Raw genomic sequence first — 18,784 nt, 5'->3', positions numbered from 1 at the left:
GAGGCAGGGATGAAGTTCTCCTCAGAGGGGGCAGAGGCCTAGATCTAGTGTCTGGAGGGGGGGCTTTGCCCCGTCAGCATCCGCTCTTCCCTGCATAGATTCATGGAAGAAAGGAAGGATTCCCAGGATACCGCTATCGATCTCTCCTCCTCTTTCTTCCTTCTATCCTCCATCTCACCATCCCCCAGCCAAGAAAGGTATGACCCAGGAGTGTGTACATGTGTGCATGTTGTGTCTGCTGCTCTGCCTGTGCTTGTATGTTTGTGTCTGTGTGCGCGTTTTTTAAAGAGCTGGAAAAGCTGACACAATGAATCCAGGCTGCTGTCTCAGAGGATTTATATCATATTGTGTTAGCCGGTGTTGGGGTGATGGGAGGAAGCTGTTTGTGGGGCTGAAAATGCTGGAATGAGCAGGAGAGAGAGTGTGTGTGTGTGTTTTTCTCTCAAGGAAACTATGATGACTCTTAATTTCCCCCTCCTCATTGTCAGTAACTATATCTCTCTCAGTCTGCTGAGCAGCCTCGCTGCACCAGCGCGTGTCTGTGACCTCAAAGTACCCCGCATGGTTGTTATGTTGGCCACTTAATGTGCTTTCTCCCTCCCTGTCACGTCGCTAGCTCCCCATTCTTGCGCCTGCCAGGCTGACATTTTGATATGTCACAACAGGTTTTGCTCAGCGGGCCTGTCAGCGACTAGCAGTCGGGGGGATCACACATATGCTTTCTGTCATTGGATCCCCTCAGGTTAGCACGGGACTCGGGGCTTTCCCGTAGTGATACTGTCTGATGGTGTGATGCCTGGTTTAAAATCGTGATTGTGTGTGCACGTGTGTGTAGATGTTTTATGTGCGACTCATCAGACATGAGAGACAGAGTGAGAATGTGCACGCTGATACGATTGTGTAAGAATGACAATTTGAAAAGCTTGTTGAAATTGATCCTGTAGTCTGTCCCTACATGCTTCACTAAATGTGTGTGTGTGTCCTTCTAAGCCTTAATAGTGACGGCGGTGTCAGTAATGATGGATGAGGTGACATATACAGCACGTCAATAATGAGCTCTTTCCTCTCACGCACTCACATCTTCCTCTTCGAGAAGAGCTATCTTTCAAAATAGCACACTATGTTACGAATCAGTGAAAATAGAGCTTTCCGCATTTTTCCGGGGGCATCCCCCTGAAAAGGAAGATTAATCTATCAATGGTTGAGTTGATCATAGTCAAACACTTGTACTGGTTGTGTGTGTGTGGGTGTGTGCGTTTTAAGAGCGAGAGCATGTGCTCGGTTCTAGGGAGCCGCCTCCTTTATTTGCATGTCTGGAGCGAACATCTATCATCATCATCATCAAGGCGCTGCAAAACAGCGAGGCAGGCAAGCGCCGCCGCCACCGCCGCCGCTCTCGGGAGAGAGACTGAACACACTTTCAAACCTTTACTGCAGCGTTATCAAATATTTCCTAAATGCCGTCGCCTTAGGGGGAAAGGCACACTATGCACACCATGCACAGATGAAAACTGACGGATTCCGTTTGGTATCATTTTTGACTGTATTTCCCCATCATTCACTTTGTCACAGACGTCATAAAGGTTTAATATGAGAACTAAATAATGAATATAATTTGAAAGACACGGACACTCCTCATTAAAATGCTCTTTTTCTCCATCTACAGCATTTTTTTTTTTTATTATTTTTGAATGATAATGGCTCAATCCATTCGTGGGAGCCAGAGGGGATTACTGGGCAGTATTAGATTGGGGAGGGGGGGGGTGAGCTGAAATGGTACGGCCTGATAGATAGAGGAGCGAGAGACAGTGTGTGAGCGGAATAGTAAAAAGAGCCCCGGAGACGAGGAGGAGGGGGGGTGCATGGTGGGAGGAAGGGAGCGGGAGTGAAGGAGGGAGGAGTGTGGTGGAGTGGAGGCACAGAGCCAGAAAATTGCATTGCGTGCTCGGTGATTAGTTTACCTCCTGGGTCTCATTCTCTCTCACTCCCCTCCTCTCACTCTCCTCTCACTCCCCAGGTCCTTCTCTACCTCTAGTGGCGTTTCCTCGCGTCTTTGTCTGGACGCTTTCGCCGCCTCTCGCCTCCTTCCCACTTCCTCTGTCACTACATCACACTGTCACTCTCTATTCTCTCCTCCTCTCGCCTGCTCTCCTCCACCGGTTATCTGCACTGCCTCTCCTCTCTCTATCTCCGTCCCACCACCACCACCACCAGCCTCTTCTCCTCCACGTACTTGGCTCTCGCCTCCGTTCTTTTGTTATCTTCGGGCTTTGAAAAATGCATAATGTCACCTAACCTGCAAGCAAGCCGATCAAACCTTGAAAAGAAAATTATGTGTTTTCTGGTTGTGTGCTAATGGTGGAAGAAAAACTTGCAGGCACAGAGGAGAATTCCACTTTCAATCAGCTGGTAAGTCAGGGAAGCATTTTAACACCATAAGCCAGCCCTGCTAATTATAGTCTTAAGAGCAATAAACATGAGCTTCAAGTGTCTTGCACGGGACAACAAGAAGTGCCGACACTGAATGGAAGCCAGCCTCCACACGGCTCTTTTGGGTTTGTTGCTCTTTGAAAAGCAAGTGGGTCAAGCCTTTTCTTCTTAATCCGTACACAATCTGGCCCTCCTTCTAGTTGAGGAGCATGCCACAGAAACAGTACAGGAGGGGTGGGGCGAGGGAGGGTGATACACAAGACAGTGAGGAAAGGGGGGAGAGAGAGAGAGTGAGTTTCACTTCAGGCGATCAGGGTGTTTCATTCCTAAGAATGCATTTTAAGGAAGCAGAGTAACAAACTGCTGTTCCTGTAATACGTTAACCACCATTCCTAATATTCATACAGTACATTTTTTCCCACAATGGCAGGGGAAGTCATGTGTCAGCATGTTATGTGTACCTCAGGTTAAGAATTCTACAGTACATTTGACACGCGGAGCTGCAAAATCAGCTGTTATGTGCCGCGTGTTTGAGAAGGTAATTCGGAAATATCGGCGCGTTGACACGTTAACCTTTAAAAAAACAAACACCAAATCAAAAAGCTATTTCCAGCAATGTCCTGGAAAAACTCAGAGGAAAAGGAATGAATATGAGAGAGGAGTTATCCCAGCATGCAGTGGGGGAGAAGCTGTGTAAATTGTTCATTTTACATGAAGTAACGTTACCATTTCGTTTTCTTAACCTGTGGTTTAGCGCTGAAACAATCTGAGTCATTTGTCAAGCAAATATTCCCTAATTCCAATTTCTAAATACTGACGATTTGCAGCTTACATTGTCTTATTTGACATTTTACTGACTATCTTTAGGTTTTGCATTGATTGTCAGACAAACCAAGACATTTGAAGGCACTTTCGGAAACTGTTTTCAGCTTTTTAGACATTTATTAGACCTAAAGAATCAACTAATCAACGCAATATTCACCATATATGTTTCAGTTTTAGTGTTTGAAGTATCTTTTAATGATTTAAACGAGTAAAACCATGTGACATCTGGTCAATAACAGTATCTACATGAATATATTACCCTAGTAACCACAGAGCGCAAAAACAAACAAATACTGCTGCGGATTTGGATTACGAATTAAAAAAAAACTATGCTTTTTTCGGGGAGAAGATGTTTTGAGTGCCTCCAGGTTTGGTGTAGACCCTCAGTCACCTCATGTAGTTTTAATTTCAACAGTTGAATCAAATCAATAACTTCATTAAGCCTGCCCTTCATTAGATTACCGATCTGGATGTGGGCTGGTGCGGCCCCATCGCTGTCGATAGCTGCTAATGCCCAGCAGAAGTCAGCAGTAGCATTCTGCCTCTGAAAGGCAAGGCTTCTCTTTAGCACTGATACAGACTCTGCACCTCCTTATCCGCATCATGCTTTAGTCCATTATTGGAGAATAACCCCAAATTATCTTCGATCAGCCGTAATCTCTGGCTGTCGGCCATCTGAAGGCCGAGATGCCTTGATCATGTGATCCATTCCCTTATCCTTTGTCTGCTCCTCCTCACTCATCCACTTTGGATGTAGTTACCACTATGTAAAGATCTGTAGCATAAATAGTGCATAAAGACTGGAGTTCTACTATAGTTTAATTTTTTTTTTATCTTTCTACAGTCATGCTAGTTATTTTACCTTTCAGTTAATGCTAAGCTAAGCTATCATATTTAACAGCCAGATAGGCTAAGCGTCTTCCCAAAATGTATGATGTAAGCAGCAGGGCTAAATGTCAGTGGAAGTGCTTACACCAAGGTGTGTTATTGTGTTACAGAAGCAGACTAATTACAACAAAGCTAGCTACAAATGCTATTACATTAAAACCTAATTAGATACTCCAGTGGGTCACAACTGAAAACCTATTCTGATTAACTGAACTGAGATCAGTTGCTGCTGTTGGCCTCAACCACAGCAGACATTTTGATATCTGATGGCTGTTTTATTTAGTGCCAGTAAACCACAACGTCTGGTCTTAAAAGAAAGACCATAGGCCAATATAAAAATGGACAAACGTTACACTTGATTGTGTGGCATGTGATTCAATTGTAGTATTCTGTATTCTATCATGTAATCTTTTTCATAAAAACTCAAAGTATTTAAAAAGTAAGCCAGTGTGACAGTGAATAGCAGAACCCTGAAACTAAAGCAGCTAAATGGAATTCAGCCGTCATTAATCTTACCGTTTACACACTTTTAGTGACATGCCGAAATGTTTTCTCAGGAAAAAGGCCCAATTATTCCTCGATAATTTCCAACGAAGTAATAAAAGCAAACACTTCTTCTCACGGACCACATGAAATGATGTATAGGCGTGACGTGTTATAATTACAGTGATGATATTTATTCAAGACGTCAGAAGTGGTTAACCAGTACACACTCTGAGAACTGACGGGGTGGAGCAGACTTGATGCGGCGTCTCTCATCTCGGCTTGCCGCTCCCCAATCGCTTTCAGCTCGCATCATGTCAACGTGGTCTCCGTTCAACACTCAGCGGCTCTCGGTGCAGCAATCGCCCCTAAAGGCACCGGTCGCAGATCGTGACGTGTTTCTACGCGAGTCTATCTGACTCGCCTGCAGATCACAACTCGGCCGGACTTTCATCCGGGGGGCTCTTCGCCACCACGAGGAGGATAAAGACATATCTGATGGAGGATCAGTGGTACACTGTTAAAGGGGAAGCCCATTGAGCCACAAAGTGTTTTTCCCTATTCCTCAACCATAGGAGGTGAGATGCTTTTATTTGGCTCAAAATTTGCGAATGATGAATAAAACCCCACTCTGACATCACAGTTACTGACTTTCTTCTTCAAAAGTCAGCGTGACTATAAGTAGAAATTCTCCAGGAGACTGGAGGAATCTGTCCACTTCCATACTTTCATATTAAGCCACAGCAATGTTTCACACATGTGATGTTTAGTTTAGACAAAAAGAAGGAGACCATAAATGTGGAGCAGGTGAAGGACGAGGAAGAGAAGTTATTTTTCACACCTCAGCACACCTGCTTCGTTTGAAGCACACTGACTCCTTCAGGCAGGCAGAGGTCAGTACAGAGCCAGGGAGGAGAATTACATAAATTATCTTATTCATGTCTCTTTTCTCCACTTTACAATCAGCTACAAACTGGAATGCTATCAAGTTATACGGGGAGATTGTAAAAGCAGTGGACATGGAGAAACCACTAGATTAGAAGTGATTAAATGTTATATAATGAAGGTAACTCAGGTAGGACAAAAAGAAAGAAAGACAAAGCCCTGAGAAATCCTGAGCTTCCAGATCAATATGCAGCAGGGCTGACAATTTTTAATTGTTGATTAATCCGTCAATAATCCTCTCAATTTATCGTTTTGTCTATAATACATCAGATACAGTTACAAATATCATATTTCCTACAGCCCAAGATGATATTTAATCACTTCAACCGTCCAAACCTGCCAAAATATTACATTTACTGTCATGCATACACAGCTGAAAAGCAGACAAAAATAGCTAAAAATAAAAAAACTAAATGTTTGATTCATTTTATGTCTACCAACTTGCAGGTATGTTGAGTTTCTTATAATATTTAAGCACTTTGCCAAAACATGTCTTTTCGAGGTTTTAAATCTGACAGTAATTGTTACTCCTGTGCGGCGTCTATCATTTCAAGTCAGCATCTTGCAAAGGGCAAAGTCTATTTCAAATGGTGGTTTGAATAATGATTAAGTATAAGACAAATTATCTTAGACAAGCTGAAGAAAAAATATGCCGTTTTGTAAAGTTGCCTTTGTGATGGACTGAACTGCTGATTTGATCTAACTGGGCAATGAGATGAAAAAGCACCAAAAGGATGGAGATAGAGCCAAACACTACAGGTGCCACACACACACACAAACACACACACACACACACACACACACACACACACACACACACACACACACACACACACACACACACACACACACACACACAGCTTTTCTTACATAAAATCTTGGAGTGTTGGAGTTATAGAAAAAACAAAACGACACAGATGCAACGATACTGAGCAAAAGAGGAAGACAAATTTAAATCTCATTGAGAGTCGATGTGCGGCCCCTCGGTGAGACTCAGGGTGTGACTCATTGCAGCTGGCATCGCCTCCACCTTAATCACACAAACACACACACACACACTTTTTCATAAACCCTCAGGCCTTGCGTATGGTATGTGTCCCCCGTGCTTAGCGTTCTTCCACCTGTTAACAGGCGATGCATAAGCTCTGCTTCATGCTGCTGTAATGTTACTTGTGATCTTCTTATGAATCAGCTTATGCCAAGATATGAATGCGGTCTGAGCTGCTGAGCCTTCCCACGAGCATGACTTAGGAGACAGATGCTGTTAAACTTGGCTGGGTCTGTGCGTGCGTGTGAGTGTGTGTGTGTGTGTGTGTGATACTTCTAACCACCCACTCAAGGGATTAGTGTAATGGTGGTTGGATGACTCATCGGTCAATGACTATGGAGGAGAGGGGGCACAGCAGGGCCAAGTCGTCTACGCAGTGTGTGTGTGTGTGTGTGTGTGTGTGTTTCTACCTGTCCCTGAAGCTTATTCACAGATCTTGAAATCTGCACTCATGCGCACCTACAGTTTTGTATTTGTGTCTTTCAGATGCAGAAGATCGGGCATCTGTGTGTGTGTGTGTGTGGAGGGGGGGGTTTAATGGTTGCCTGTGTCTCACCACCAACGGCAGACGGCTGATCTTGGAACAGGACCCCGGCACAGCGTCGAGCTGTTAGGCCATGCATACGCTGCTTAACGAGCCATGAGCGATCGCCATGATCTCGCCACAAATAATTCACGAGGAGCCCTGTAGAGGAGCTATGGAGCTAAAAGGGAATGGGGGTGGGGGTGTGGTTTGTCGGCCTAAGTGATGCGAGGGTGGGAGGAGGCGAGGGGCGGGGAAGACAGAGAGGGATCCATCTGACAAATGTGTATGGAATAAAAAAGGAAATTGCCTATTACCTAGCGCAGACAAGCATGTTTGTGTGTTTGTGTGTATTTATTTTTAGAAAGCCGTTTGTGTTATTCCATGTGAAAACGGCGCAGTGGGAGTGTTAACAGTGTGCATCACAATAGAGGGACGTGTTTGAGTCTCTAGCGAAGGCACGCGCTATGTGTGTGCTGCAGACGTGATGGAGTGAGCTCGGATTTTTCTGACAGCCGTGAAACCCAAAGTGTTCAACTGTACAGGTTTTTTTTTTTTTTTTGCTACAACCAAGGGAATATGAACTAATCAAGTGCGCCGTCAGAGAGGAAAAGGGGTGGATGTGAAACGGCGTACAGTGAGAACTTTTCTTTTTTTTTTTGCTCGAATATCAGAGCTGAAGTGTGAATTATTGAACATACGGTAGGCTGTCAGTTTAAAACGAATGATGGGCCGCAGTAGTGACGGCAAACCTGATCCTAGATCAGCGAATATCTAACCAGATATCCACACCTGGTTGTACTATCGTTTGTTTTAGCCACATTGATGCGTTAAGGCTCTAAGAATAGAATCGTCTGTTAGTGAAATGTCTCAAACTACTGTTGGATGGATCGCTATGAAATTTGATCCCAGAGGATGGACTTTGGTATTTCCCTGACTATTCATCTTGCGCCACCAGCAGGTCAAAGCAAATTTCTACAGCCATTCGTGGTTCCCAGATGATCTATCCTAATGACTTCCTAATCAACTTTTCATCCAGTCAAAATCTTCCAACTGACCAAATACTTGCAAGACTAATGCAACTCCCATCAGCTTCTATCGTACTTCACCTCTGCTTAACATTTGCATTTTAGCGTGCCGCCATTAGCATTTAGCTCAACGCGCGCGGTGCCTCAGCCTCAGGCAGATGCTAATGTGGCTGTAGAGTCTATTTCAAAGTGAGACAGCTGTGCAGACCGTGAAGATTACTGTTTCTGATGGAGGCACTACAGACCGGTGAGACGCATCGGTGGAACACACAAACTAATGGGAATTGGGGGATGGAGACATCTGGCCTGTGTAGGTCCGTGTGTCGGTGGCATGTCATTAGAGGTGGGAGAGGGGTTGACTTGCTCCATCTGACATTTACCAGTCCAACTGAAAATGTCACGGAATGCCAGCCTTCACGTTTGGATATAATAGTGCCCCCCCCAAAAAAGAAAATACTTTTGTCCATTTTGCCCCCTCTCTTGTTCCCTCTGTCCACTGTCCCGAGAAAAAGACCACCATCCCTGTGCTCCTGAATTCCCTTACCCAGCCAGATTACTGCGTTAGCAGGCTTGGCTCGAGACGATGCCAGAACACTGCTGGGTCTATTTTGTTATCGTGACGTGTGGTTAATAACGCACAATATGTGTCGACATATCAATATGCATGAATGTTGGTTATAATGATTCATATTTGTTATCCACACATTTGAATAGGTCATCAAATGCCCACACTAATGTTGTGGCTATTTCTGTGCGGAAGCTTTTCTACATTGGACAAAACAAGAACAATTATATTTAGACTACATTTAGATGCTCAGAGGTGTCCTACATCCTTTAAATATTGTATTTATACATATTTGTGTGTGTGTGTGTGTGTGTGGTCTCACAGCAGAGCATGCTGATTTTTCTTGGCCATAAAATATTAATTTAGTGATCACAAGAGAAGTCCTCTATACAATTCTGAAAAACTTGCTTCAATTATCTCGAGATCAGTGCAATAATGCCTTAAATCAAAACAATGTCTAAACATTTTCTTCATGGTTTGATCCCAGGAAAACAAACAATTTCCCTGTCATGCTTTCCGTGCACCAGATGTATTTCATATCCCCCGTTATCACATTTCACTGAAGGTCCAGTGAGGAGAACGGGGAAGTGGTTCAATCATCGCCAAAACAATAACCAAAAGCAATCAGACCCTGCTAGGCGATGCATTATTTACAGCGTACTGCTCTCCGCCTAATTTCAAATTAAACCGTAATCTCTTTACCAATAGCTGATGCAGAAGCTAATTACGTTGAAAACAAGCATTTTTCTGCTTTTGTTTTGTTATGCCGCAGTGGATTTGTGTCTCACTTTTAGGAACGGAATTAAGATCCATGGCCTCTCAATTTGTTTTGGGGAGTGCTTCTGTCTGGTCTATTTCTGTCCTCGCTACACTATTGTCCTCGGTTGACTGCCTTCACATCAAGTGCTGGATTTATTTGGCCACTCTGCCAGCTCAGGCAGATAGGCCCTGCAGCTATACCACCCAATATGCAATGGCTGACTCCACCGTTAAGATAACTACAAACCACTATAACTGTCACACTGATTTCAGAGATTTTCTCTCTGGGTTAAGATGTTTGAAGAGCTGAGAGTTGTTTACAGAACTGAGAGGATAAAACACCACCAGACCGCAGTTTCGCTTCCTGCGGTTGCCTTGACTGTCTTTTGTTGGATACATTTATGTTTTTTTTGTTACTGCGCATCATAAGTTGTGATATTCCTGTTCAAAGCTTTGATCCGCCAAATGCTTTCCTCATCATCGCTCGTTGTTTTCCTTCTCTGCGCACGTTAATTGGGCAGCTCCAGTCGCATTGTTACATTCAAAAATCCATATCCAAATAAGATTATGACCTAACTAGCTATATCACAGCCCTGGGCATATTACATTATTTTTGCTCAGCAGTACATAATGCCATCAAAGCAGTGGTAAGTTTTGATGGCAACAGGAGTTTGATTCAATTAGCTGCCAGTTCTCAGCTGAATTATGGACCTACAGTCTCCCTGGCTTCACCAGAGTCACTTCACCATTATTAAACTCGATAAGTCATAAAAATTGCTTGCCCAGCTGATAATATGGGTCATGTGGTGCACTTAGAGAATCATCATCGCCATGCTTACTATATGCACCCTTTAACCAGTTCAATAACTATCTCCAGAGGCCAAACTATTTAATGTAGTATAGTAATTGTGGCCCTGTGATAGACTGGCGTCCTGTCCAGGGTGTACCCTGACTTCACCCAATGACAGCTGGGATCGGCTCCAGCCCCCCCTTGACCCTAAAATACAGGATAAGTGGTAGAAAATGGATGGATGGATAGTATAGTAATTGTAATGAGTGAAGCTGCTGAGATGTGCAAGTAGTTACTTGTTGCAGCGAAGCTTCTTCTCGGCACTTACATCGGTGTTTAGTCTTTATTCTTACTGTTTTTAATTACTACATCTACCTGCAAGTGTATTTGGCAATCAAAATCAGTCCATTTTATCCATCTGTAAACATCTTAACTCCTAATGAATGCAGAGTGCAATATTTCATGGTGTATTAAAAAGTACAGCTAAGTATGCCCTCTAGTGTTGTAGAAACTCCAAGGGCTGTTTGTATGGATGCATATGTATTATTGGATGGTCTAACTGTTTGTCCCTCCCTCTCTGTGCAGGTACATACGCACCATGTACCTCGGTATACAAAGTCACCGGCAGAAGGAGAACCAGCGGCGCTTTTACTGGGCCATGATGTACGAGTATGCCGATGTCAACATGCTGCGACTGCTAGAGACCTTCTTAGAAAGTGCCCCTCAGCTGGTGCTGCAGCTCTGCATCATGATCCAGAGCAACAAGGCTGAGTGGCTGCAGTGTAAGGGCTCCTCTATATGAGCAACGCAGAACTCTCATTGCATTATATCATACTGTGGTTGTTGCACGATGCGTCCCTATTTTGCACCTTTTTCGGTGAACTTCCAATATCAGGATTTTCTCTGCCGTTGTATCCAGCTTCCAACATTCATCACTCTTGAAACCTCATTTACGATTCTAGTTTTCCTCGTGCAACGCAGCTCCCCGAGGATGGCAATTCAATCATAACAAGTGATACCCTTCCCTGTCTGGGTGTCCATAGAAATGCCATCAATACATTCGCTGAGAGGCACCATGCTGCTGCTCTGCAGATAATCCTCTATCATTTTTCATGCAGCAGGTTACTGCTCTGACATATCTGCTGTCTCTGCTATTATACAAGTCTTAAGGAAACTGAATTGGTGCCCTGAATGGAGGCTGTGTTGACTGAATGACCTATGATGATCTTGGTAATAATGTGGCTTTCTAAAAATCACTTTGGCTGAAATCAAACATACTGTGTATACAGTAAGTGGAATGGCAGGTCAAGATGTCTTATTTGGGTTATGCTTTTTACTTGAAATGAAGCTGGATGTACTCTATTTTAGATGTTTTTAGAACCACTTCACAGCATGTCAGTATCTCTCATTCTTGCCATTCTTGCAGTTTTTCCTCTTCTTTTACTCTGTCTCTCTTGTCTATATTCCCAGGTCTTTCTGCCATGTCCTCCCTCCTGTCCCTGGCCTGGGTGCTAGCCTCTTACCACAAACTCCTGCGTGATTCACGTGACGACAAGAAGAGCATGAGTTACCGAGGCGCCCTGGTGCATCTGTTCTGGCGCCTTTTTACCATCTCGTCACGGGTGCTCTCCCTCGCTCTCTTCGCCTCAGTTTTCCACATCTACTTTGGCATTTTTGTGGTGCTCCACTGGTGCGCCATGGCTTTCTGGGTCATCCATGGCGGCACCGACTTCTGCATGTCCAAGTGGGAGGAGGTACTGTTCAACATGGTGGTGGCCGTGGTCTATGTCTTCTGTTGGTTCAACGTACGTGCTGGCCGGACGCGGTACAGAATGGTGGCCTACTACATAGTGGTACTGTTAGAGAACACCATCCTCAGCCTCCTTTGGTATGCGTACCGTGACCCAGTCACCACTGACGCCTACGCCTCTTTTGCCCTCTGTGGTGTCTTCCTGTGCTTTGCCTCAGGTGTGGCCTGTATGGTTCTCTATTACGGGGTCCTACACCCCATGGGCCCCCGGCTGAGGGTGCTGGCCAGCTCCTGCTGTGCCGAGCTTCTGTGGGGCCTTCCGTTACCCCCCGAGGCCGAGCCCATGGCTCCCACACCAGGCCCCCGTGGCTCTCAGGCCACACCCACAAGGGGTCTGGCGGGGGAATACGAGGAGTCAGATGAAACAGCCACAGACACCTGCCTTCCGGTTTTCCAGGTGAGGTCCACAGAGCCTGTGGATGCAGCGGGCAGGCCCATCCAGCCTGAGGGTCCTCTCATCAAGATAGACATGCCCAGAAAACGATACCCAGCCTGGGATGCACACTTTGTGGATCGGCGCCTGCGCAGGACCATAAATGTGCTGCAGTACATTAGCCCTAATGCGGTGGGCATCAGGTATAGGGACGGTCCGCTTCTTTATGAACTCCTGCAGTACGAATCCTCCCTCTGAAGGCATTTTCTCCCACAGCTCCGTCACCTCCTCTCACACACTATGATGCACATCCGTTTCCTTTCTTACACACCACTCTTCTTCCTCTCCAGATATTATTACTCTTTCCATTTGACACTCCCCCCCTCCCCTCCCCCCCATCATTTCACTTTCCCTGCAGGAGATGTGTGTTGGTCAACCGAAAATCTGTCGAGATGGTCTAAACATACATTCGTGATTTATTTTTGAAAAGAAAAAAAAACATACAGTACAGAGAGAAAAATTATGAACCTACAGTATCTGATGTGATCATACAGAAGTATCATTATAAATCCCTCTACATTGATAGAGGAGGATTCTGTATGAGTGTGTAGATAACATATGAATGTTTCATTATGAAATGTGTTTAATGCATTATACTGTATTGGTGATTCAACCTGTGAATACTTGTGAAGGGCATAATGTATGTCCCTGTGACATGGGACCGGCGCAAAGCCTGATGGGAATGATGGAGGACAGTCTCAGAGGGGGCACAGTCTTTGCACATCCCAACATTTACTGCCATTCTTTATGTAAATCACTGAAATGTATGATAATGTTTACCAAGTCCTTAGCCCGTGAATCAGAAAGGCACTGACATTTCTATCATGATCCTGTAAATTACAGAGAGGACACAATCAAAGATGTGTCAAAGAGAAGCACTTCAAAAATGGATCTACCCCGTGTGAGCTCAAGTGTGTCCTGGCTGCACTATTTTTATTTCAAATCCTAAATCGTAATCGCATCATGTATGGAAGAGGGGAGAGAAAAAGCACACTGACCTTCAATCAGTTCCACCCACACATTCAGTTTTTACAGTGCAGACTGCCCTCCAGTGGAGGCAAGCTGTAACAGCAAGCCTTACTTGATCATTTTTGCCCGTAGTTGTGACAGCACAATATATTAATAAAAAAAAGAAAAACACAATGAAAGGAATGTAGAATGTAGTTGAAATGAGCACAACGTTTTTTTAAATTGGTGGGTAGAAAATCACAATAAAAAAACATTCCAAAGACTTTTTTAAAAGATTGTAAGCGTCTAAGTAAAGGGAAGAAGGGTACAAATGTGTGTTCACGCACATTTCAGTTTGAAGTGCAAAGACGGCCTTCAAGGAATCCTCCACCATTCCCTTCTGAATCCTAGAAAGTACTCCCTTATACAACCTCCCTGTTTTGTTTTCTTATCAACAAATGTTTTAGGTTGATAAATATATGCTTATTGGGTGCAAAGACTTGTAATAAGTTCTTGGTAAAAAAAAAAAAAAAGAAGAAGAAGAAGAAGAAAATACGACGAACCTTGGAAAGATATTTCTATGCTATTATACTTCAGTGCGTACTCGTGTCCACATTTATAGTCATTGACATAACTATATTTTGCCAGAACACACCATTTTTTTACATGACGACAAATGTTGTTGCAGTGCAGCGCTAAACGGCGTACTCCTCAACATCAGTGTGCCCTCAAAGAGGTTACACTCTTATATGGGTGCACAGAGCACCTGTACCTGCTAGCACAGTTGAAACAGAAGCCAAATCGCATCTTACAGTACTGTCTTTCCAATTTATCTGCCCCTCCCCCCAACCCCAAACCGGTAGAATGAGCTCTTGCAAAAACGCGTGCCATCCACAGGCCTGCTGTGCAGCAATTATACGCTGGTGTACATCTCTCAGCTGAACCTGCGGGAGCTCTCCACTACAGACACACAGGATGACCGCTGGATTCACTCATGACAAACATGACACAAAAAAAAAAAAAAAAAATGCCTTCAAAGTCAAAGGAGCTTGACGACAAATTTTCAGAGGGCTACTGAACAATTCATGAGAAAAAAATGAATGCATTTCATACTCCAATTTTATCTATTTACTCAATGATTCATCCGTAAATATATATTATATATATATATATATATATATATATATATATATATATATATATATATATATATATATATATATATAAGTGTGTGTTTTTTTACATTGCAGTGTTTGGCATGTCTTTAGTATGAGGCACTAGTACAAATACACCCAACAAGGGATGCCCAAGAGCCCTACACAAACCAGAGATTCCTTTCTCCTGGCTCACTGGCTTCCTGCTTTGCTGTGGCCACACGTGCCTGCTAACATCGTACTGTAAAAGGCGGTCGCCACGTAAGTCCAGGCCAAAGGTGAGAGGGGGTTTTTTGCCAGGGTTGGAAAAGAACATGAGGACAGATCGTGATAAAGGGCCTGACTGGAGCATGGTGTATGATTCCTTGTATGCTGGTGTGACGAAGACGGGTGTTTTACCTCTGTACAAACCTACAGTGTGTATATGGGGGTTGTGAGTGTGCTTGCATGTCGGTGTGTACGCATGCCCGTCCTGTGCGTTTCCTCAGCCCTTTCCCACAGTTCTGTTCTCTTGCCGATTGTTCGACTCCACCCTCGGTTGCTGCTCCGCCCTCTTCCCACGTCTCTTAGGTGCTGGGCCTTGGTGCACTCCCGCAAAAACACTCTCACACTCTCTGGTAACTGAACAACGGGGGTTGAGGCAGAACAACTGGAGATCCTGACATGAGAACATGCAATGAGGTACACTGCCATAATCAAGAGCTTCAACATCCAGGGTCTGCCGCCCTTCGGCTTAAAAGCGATGTTCAGCCCTGAGTAATTGAGAACTGTTGGGTCAGCTCGGGTGCAGCAAACGTCCTACACACCATATGTATGGATATATACATGAGTATGCAAAACAACCGACTCGTTCAGTGTTTACCATAGTAGCCAGAGTAGTTCCTCTCTGTTGTAGTGAATGAACAGCCATGTTAACAGGTAGTCAATAAATGAATGATGATTATTGTTAAACAAACAAAACAAAACCAACAAAAAAAATGAAGCAAAACAGCCAATACAGGGGTTCCTCAGGACCAACTAACTAGACCACTGAACCAGCTGACTCAGGGGTGTCTCAATGCAGTTCTCATCCCCAGGCATGTCCTCAAGGGTCTCCATTTTTTCCTTAACATATTGCATCCTGGACCACTGCTCGGCTGGGATTGCGCCACTAAATTATGGTTTGCACATTTTTGTGTTCTTGGAATGATTGACCAACGATTGCTCATTCTTATTATTGGAGAGGGGAGGTGACGTTTTTTGTGGTAGTTGGCTGCCTGGCATATGGTGCATCCTTTATAAACACTGGTGACCTTTTCCAGACATGGACACATGTCCAAATCAGGTGCAAATACACTGTGATTCATTCATGTGTGTGTGTGTGTGTGTGTGTGTGTGTGTGTGTGTGTGTGTGTGTGTGTGTGTGTGTGTGTGTGCGTTTCGACTGTATTATACAGCATCATAAACAAGATTATGTACAGCTGGGCTGCATTTCATAGTGGTGCTTGATGTCGTAAAACGCAGAGTATTTACGCTTGCTTAACTGTGCCATTAGAATAGCAGTAATGACAGTTAATTATACTAATTGATTTTAATTAAGACTGCAAAGAATAGTACAAGTAATTTGTATTAAACAGGCAGTACATTTGACGTATCTATCATAGTTTTGCCAGATTCGGTATCTAGTGAAAAGAACGATAGAAGATGGTTAATAAGCAAATTTTAGTTGAGTATCTTTCTTATTTTCTTTAAATTATACATGGGTTTCAAGAGCTAAGCTACACAAGAGTGCAAGTGGAAGCCATTACTATACAGTGTAGTATTGAGGCGACCACAATTTATACCATTAACAAGGTCTCAAAGAAAATCCCCTACAGAGCATTATTTCTGTGAGGTTATCTCCAGAGCCACAACGCACAGCGAGGGGCGTCCGAACAGCGAGCTCGTTCTCCTCGCTCCTCATTGTGCCTCGTTACTTTGGGCGCTTCAATCCAGCCATGGCAGCCAGGTCCGCAAACAACAATGCCAATATCTTTCGTTACTTGTTTCACCATGCCAGCACACTCACCGAGACGATGACAACACCGAAACACATCCTCCCCGTCCGTGTCCCCCGAAAAACCAGATCAAGCCAAGTTCACACCGAGCTCGCACCTCAGTCCATGACGCCATTAAACCTCACCGTTCCATCCGAGTTGTCACCCACAGGACTGCACTGTTTTTCCTAGTTACGGTGTTACGACCCAAACTTCACAGTGTGACAGAAGCAAGTGGTGGTTATAGTTTGAATCCCAGTTATTGGATCTGTCAAAGACAAAGTATTGCAATAGTGAACATGCTCTGTACTTACATAGCGTTCCACATTTCTATTATGTTAGTGCACGCTGAATCACTACAGACCCCTGGTTGATTCAGCGAGCCGCAATCCAACAGTTGAACTCAAAAGCGTTTTGTTTGATGGATAGTCTTAACCGATGCCAGCCACGAAAACCGAGCGATTTGGTCAATGATCGTTTTGTATTTTTTTGTCTATGCCTTTAGATCTTCTTCTGTCTTGCAATGATGAATGATTTGTAGTGCCAAGACGTAAACTTTCTGTGTAGTTTGTCTCGTGTGAAGAATACATCCCTTAGCCAAAACAATAAAGCCTGCAGTTGGAACAAAACACGGAAGAAGTCGACGGTGACAAAATGCACAAAAAAAACCCAAAACACTTATGTTGCATTTTCTTACAACGGAAACGTCAATACAGGCCTGATCACCGATTCACTTCTGAATAACCTAATTTCCTGGTTTTCACACCACCTCCCAGCATGCCTTTAAAAGTCATTGTGAGGTGACCCTCAACATTTAGCATGCGTGCTCCCGACTGCACACCAAACCCTCTGATTTCTGCATTAATGTGTAGCAGCAGGTCATCGTAGTGTGTGTGACTTGGTTCAGGTCTGTACCTTCGTGTCACGGCCATCTGTTTGACTACTGGAGCAGTGTGCTCAGATGGTAAAACGGTGCATTTTTCTTCCTTTAGTTTTGGTTCCTTCTTTCATTTCTGTTAATAACCTGGTGCTGAATAAACACATTTATAAGGTGCTACTGATGTGGACTGCAGTCCACCTTTGAGCTTTCTGACAGCATTGCCTTCCGGTAGATTGAGAGGGGCCTGCGCCCCACGCACTTGCAGTCTCAAAATGCTCGAGAGCTAGCACCTCAAATCCACAGTTTACAGCAGAACTCAACTCTCAATGGTGCCATTTTGATTTTCCAATCAACACAAAAAAAAACAACAGATACTATTAAATATATTAGTTTCAGCATACGGTATGTTTTCGTTTCATTATGATTCGATCTGCACTAGGAATTTTTTTTCCCCCTTTCTTTTCTCTGAGAGAATGAAACTGGCAGATGATCAAATGCATCTTTTTTGGCAAATGCACAGGAGCACAAATGTACTTCTACTACTGGAATTTGGGGAAAAAATATATAGAACGTGATTGCTGTGTTGTAAATTCCTGTCATCTATATGTATCTGTGTGTATCTATTTTTGTTGTTATTGTAGAATTGGCTGTAATATTTTGTTTAAAAATGGATTTGATATTCCAATGATGCGACTATGGTTGTCATATTAATTGCTGCTGATTTTTGAAAATGTTATCAAAGTCGTTGGGAAATATTGCTTTGTTTATATTCAATCAATTTCTAGATTGTGTTAGCTTGTTGGTGTATTTCACAAATCTATCAGGATACTCCCTAGACTATATGATTTACTCGGGGTATTCCAGAAGTTGGCACAATGTCAGTAAACAAATTTGCTACAATCTGTAGCATCTTTATGAAAGTGTACTCAAACAACCTATGTTGGGACTGAGAACGTATAAGGAATGATTTCTTTGTTGTTGTTAAATATAAAAAATGTAGGTAAATTGTTTCATGGAATCCCTGTTCTTTAAAAAAAAAAAAGCAAAACTGATGTCCTATTTTTGGGAACAATATGAATATTATTAATAACATATGGTGCTACAGTTCTTTTTGTATATTTTGGTTTTTAGATGAAAAGAGAAATATTATGCTGACAATGTAATGTTAAGCCTTACTGTAGATTCATATATCAGACTGTTCATCCCAGAAGAGAAAAAATAAATATAGTATTTGAAAGTGCAATGTAGTAGTACTGTATT

The 18,784-nt window shown here is 43.5% G+C and overlaps 1 protein-coding gene across 1 annotated transcript in view; it reads left to right on the top strand.

The window, feature by feature from the left end:
• The window catches only part of xkr6b (XK, Kell blood group complex subunit-related family, member 6b), a 38,060-nt gene extending 25,219 nt beyond the window's left edge, over window positions 1–12,841 (top strand). The window contains exons 2-3 of the mRNA XM_084030924.1: window positions 10,870–11,066; window positions 11,755–12,841. Coding sequence (XP_083887050.1) covers window positions 10,870–11,066; window positions 11,755–12,725 — 1,168 coding nt within the window. The 3' untranslated portion in view covers window positions 12,726–12,841. The remainder of the gene's footprint in view (window positions 1–10,869; window positions 11,067–11,754) is intronic.
• The last annotated feature ends 5,943 nt before the right edge of the window (window positions 12,842–18,784 follow it).

The sequence above is a fragment of the Eutrigla gurnardus genome, assembly GCF_963514095.1.
Source record: "Eutrigla gurnardus genome assembly, chromosome: 16".
In the NCBI taxonomy this organism is placed as follows: Eukaryota; Metazoa; Chordata; class Actinopteri; order Perciformes; family Triglidae; genus Eutrigla; species Eutrigla gurnardus.
The sequence above is the reverse complement of the archived record's forward strand: the minus strand, read 5'-3'. Positions and strand labels throughout refer to the sequence as shown.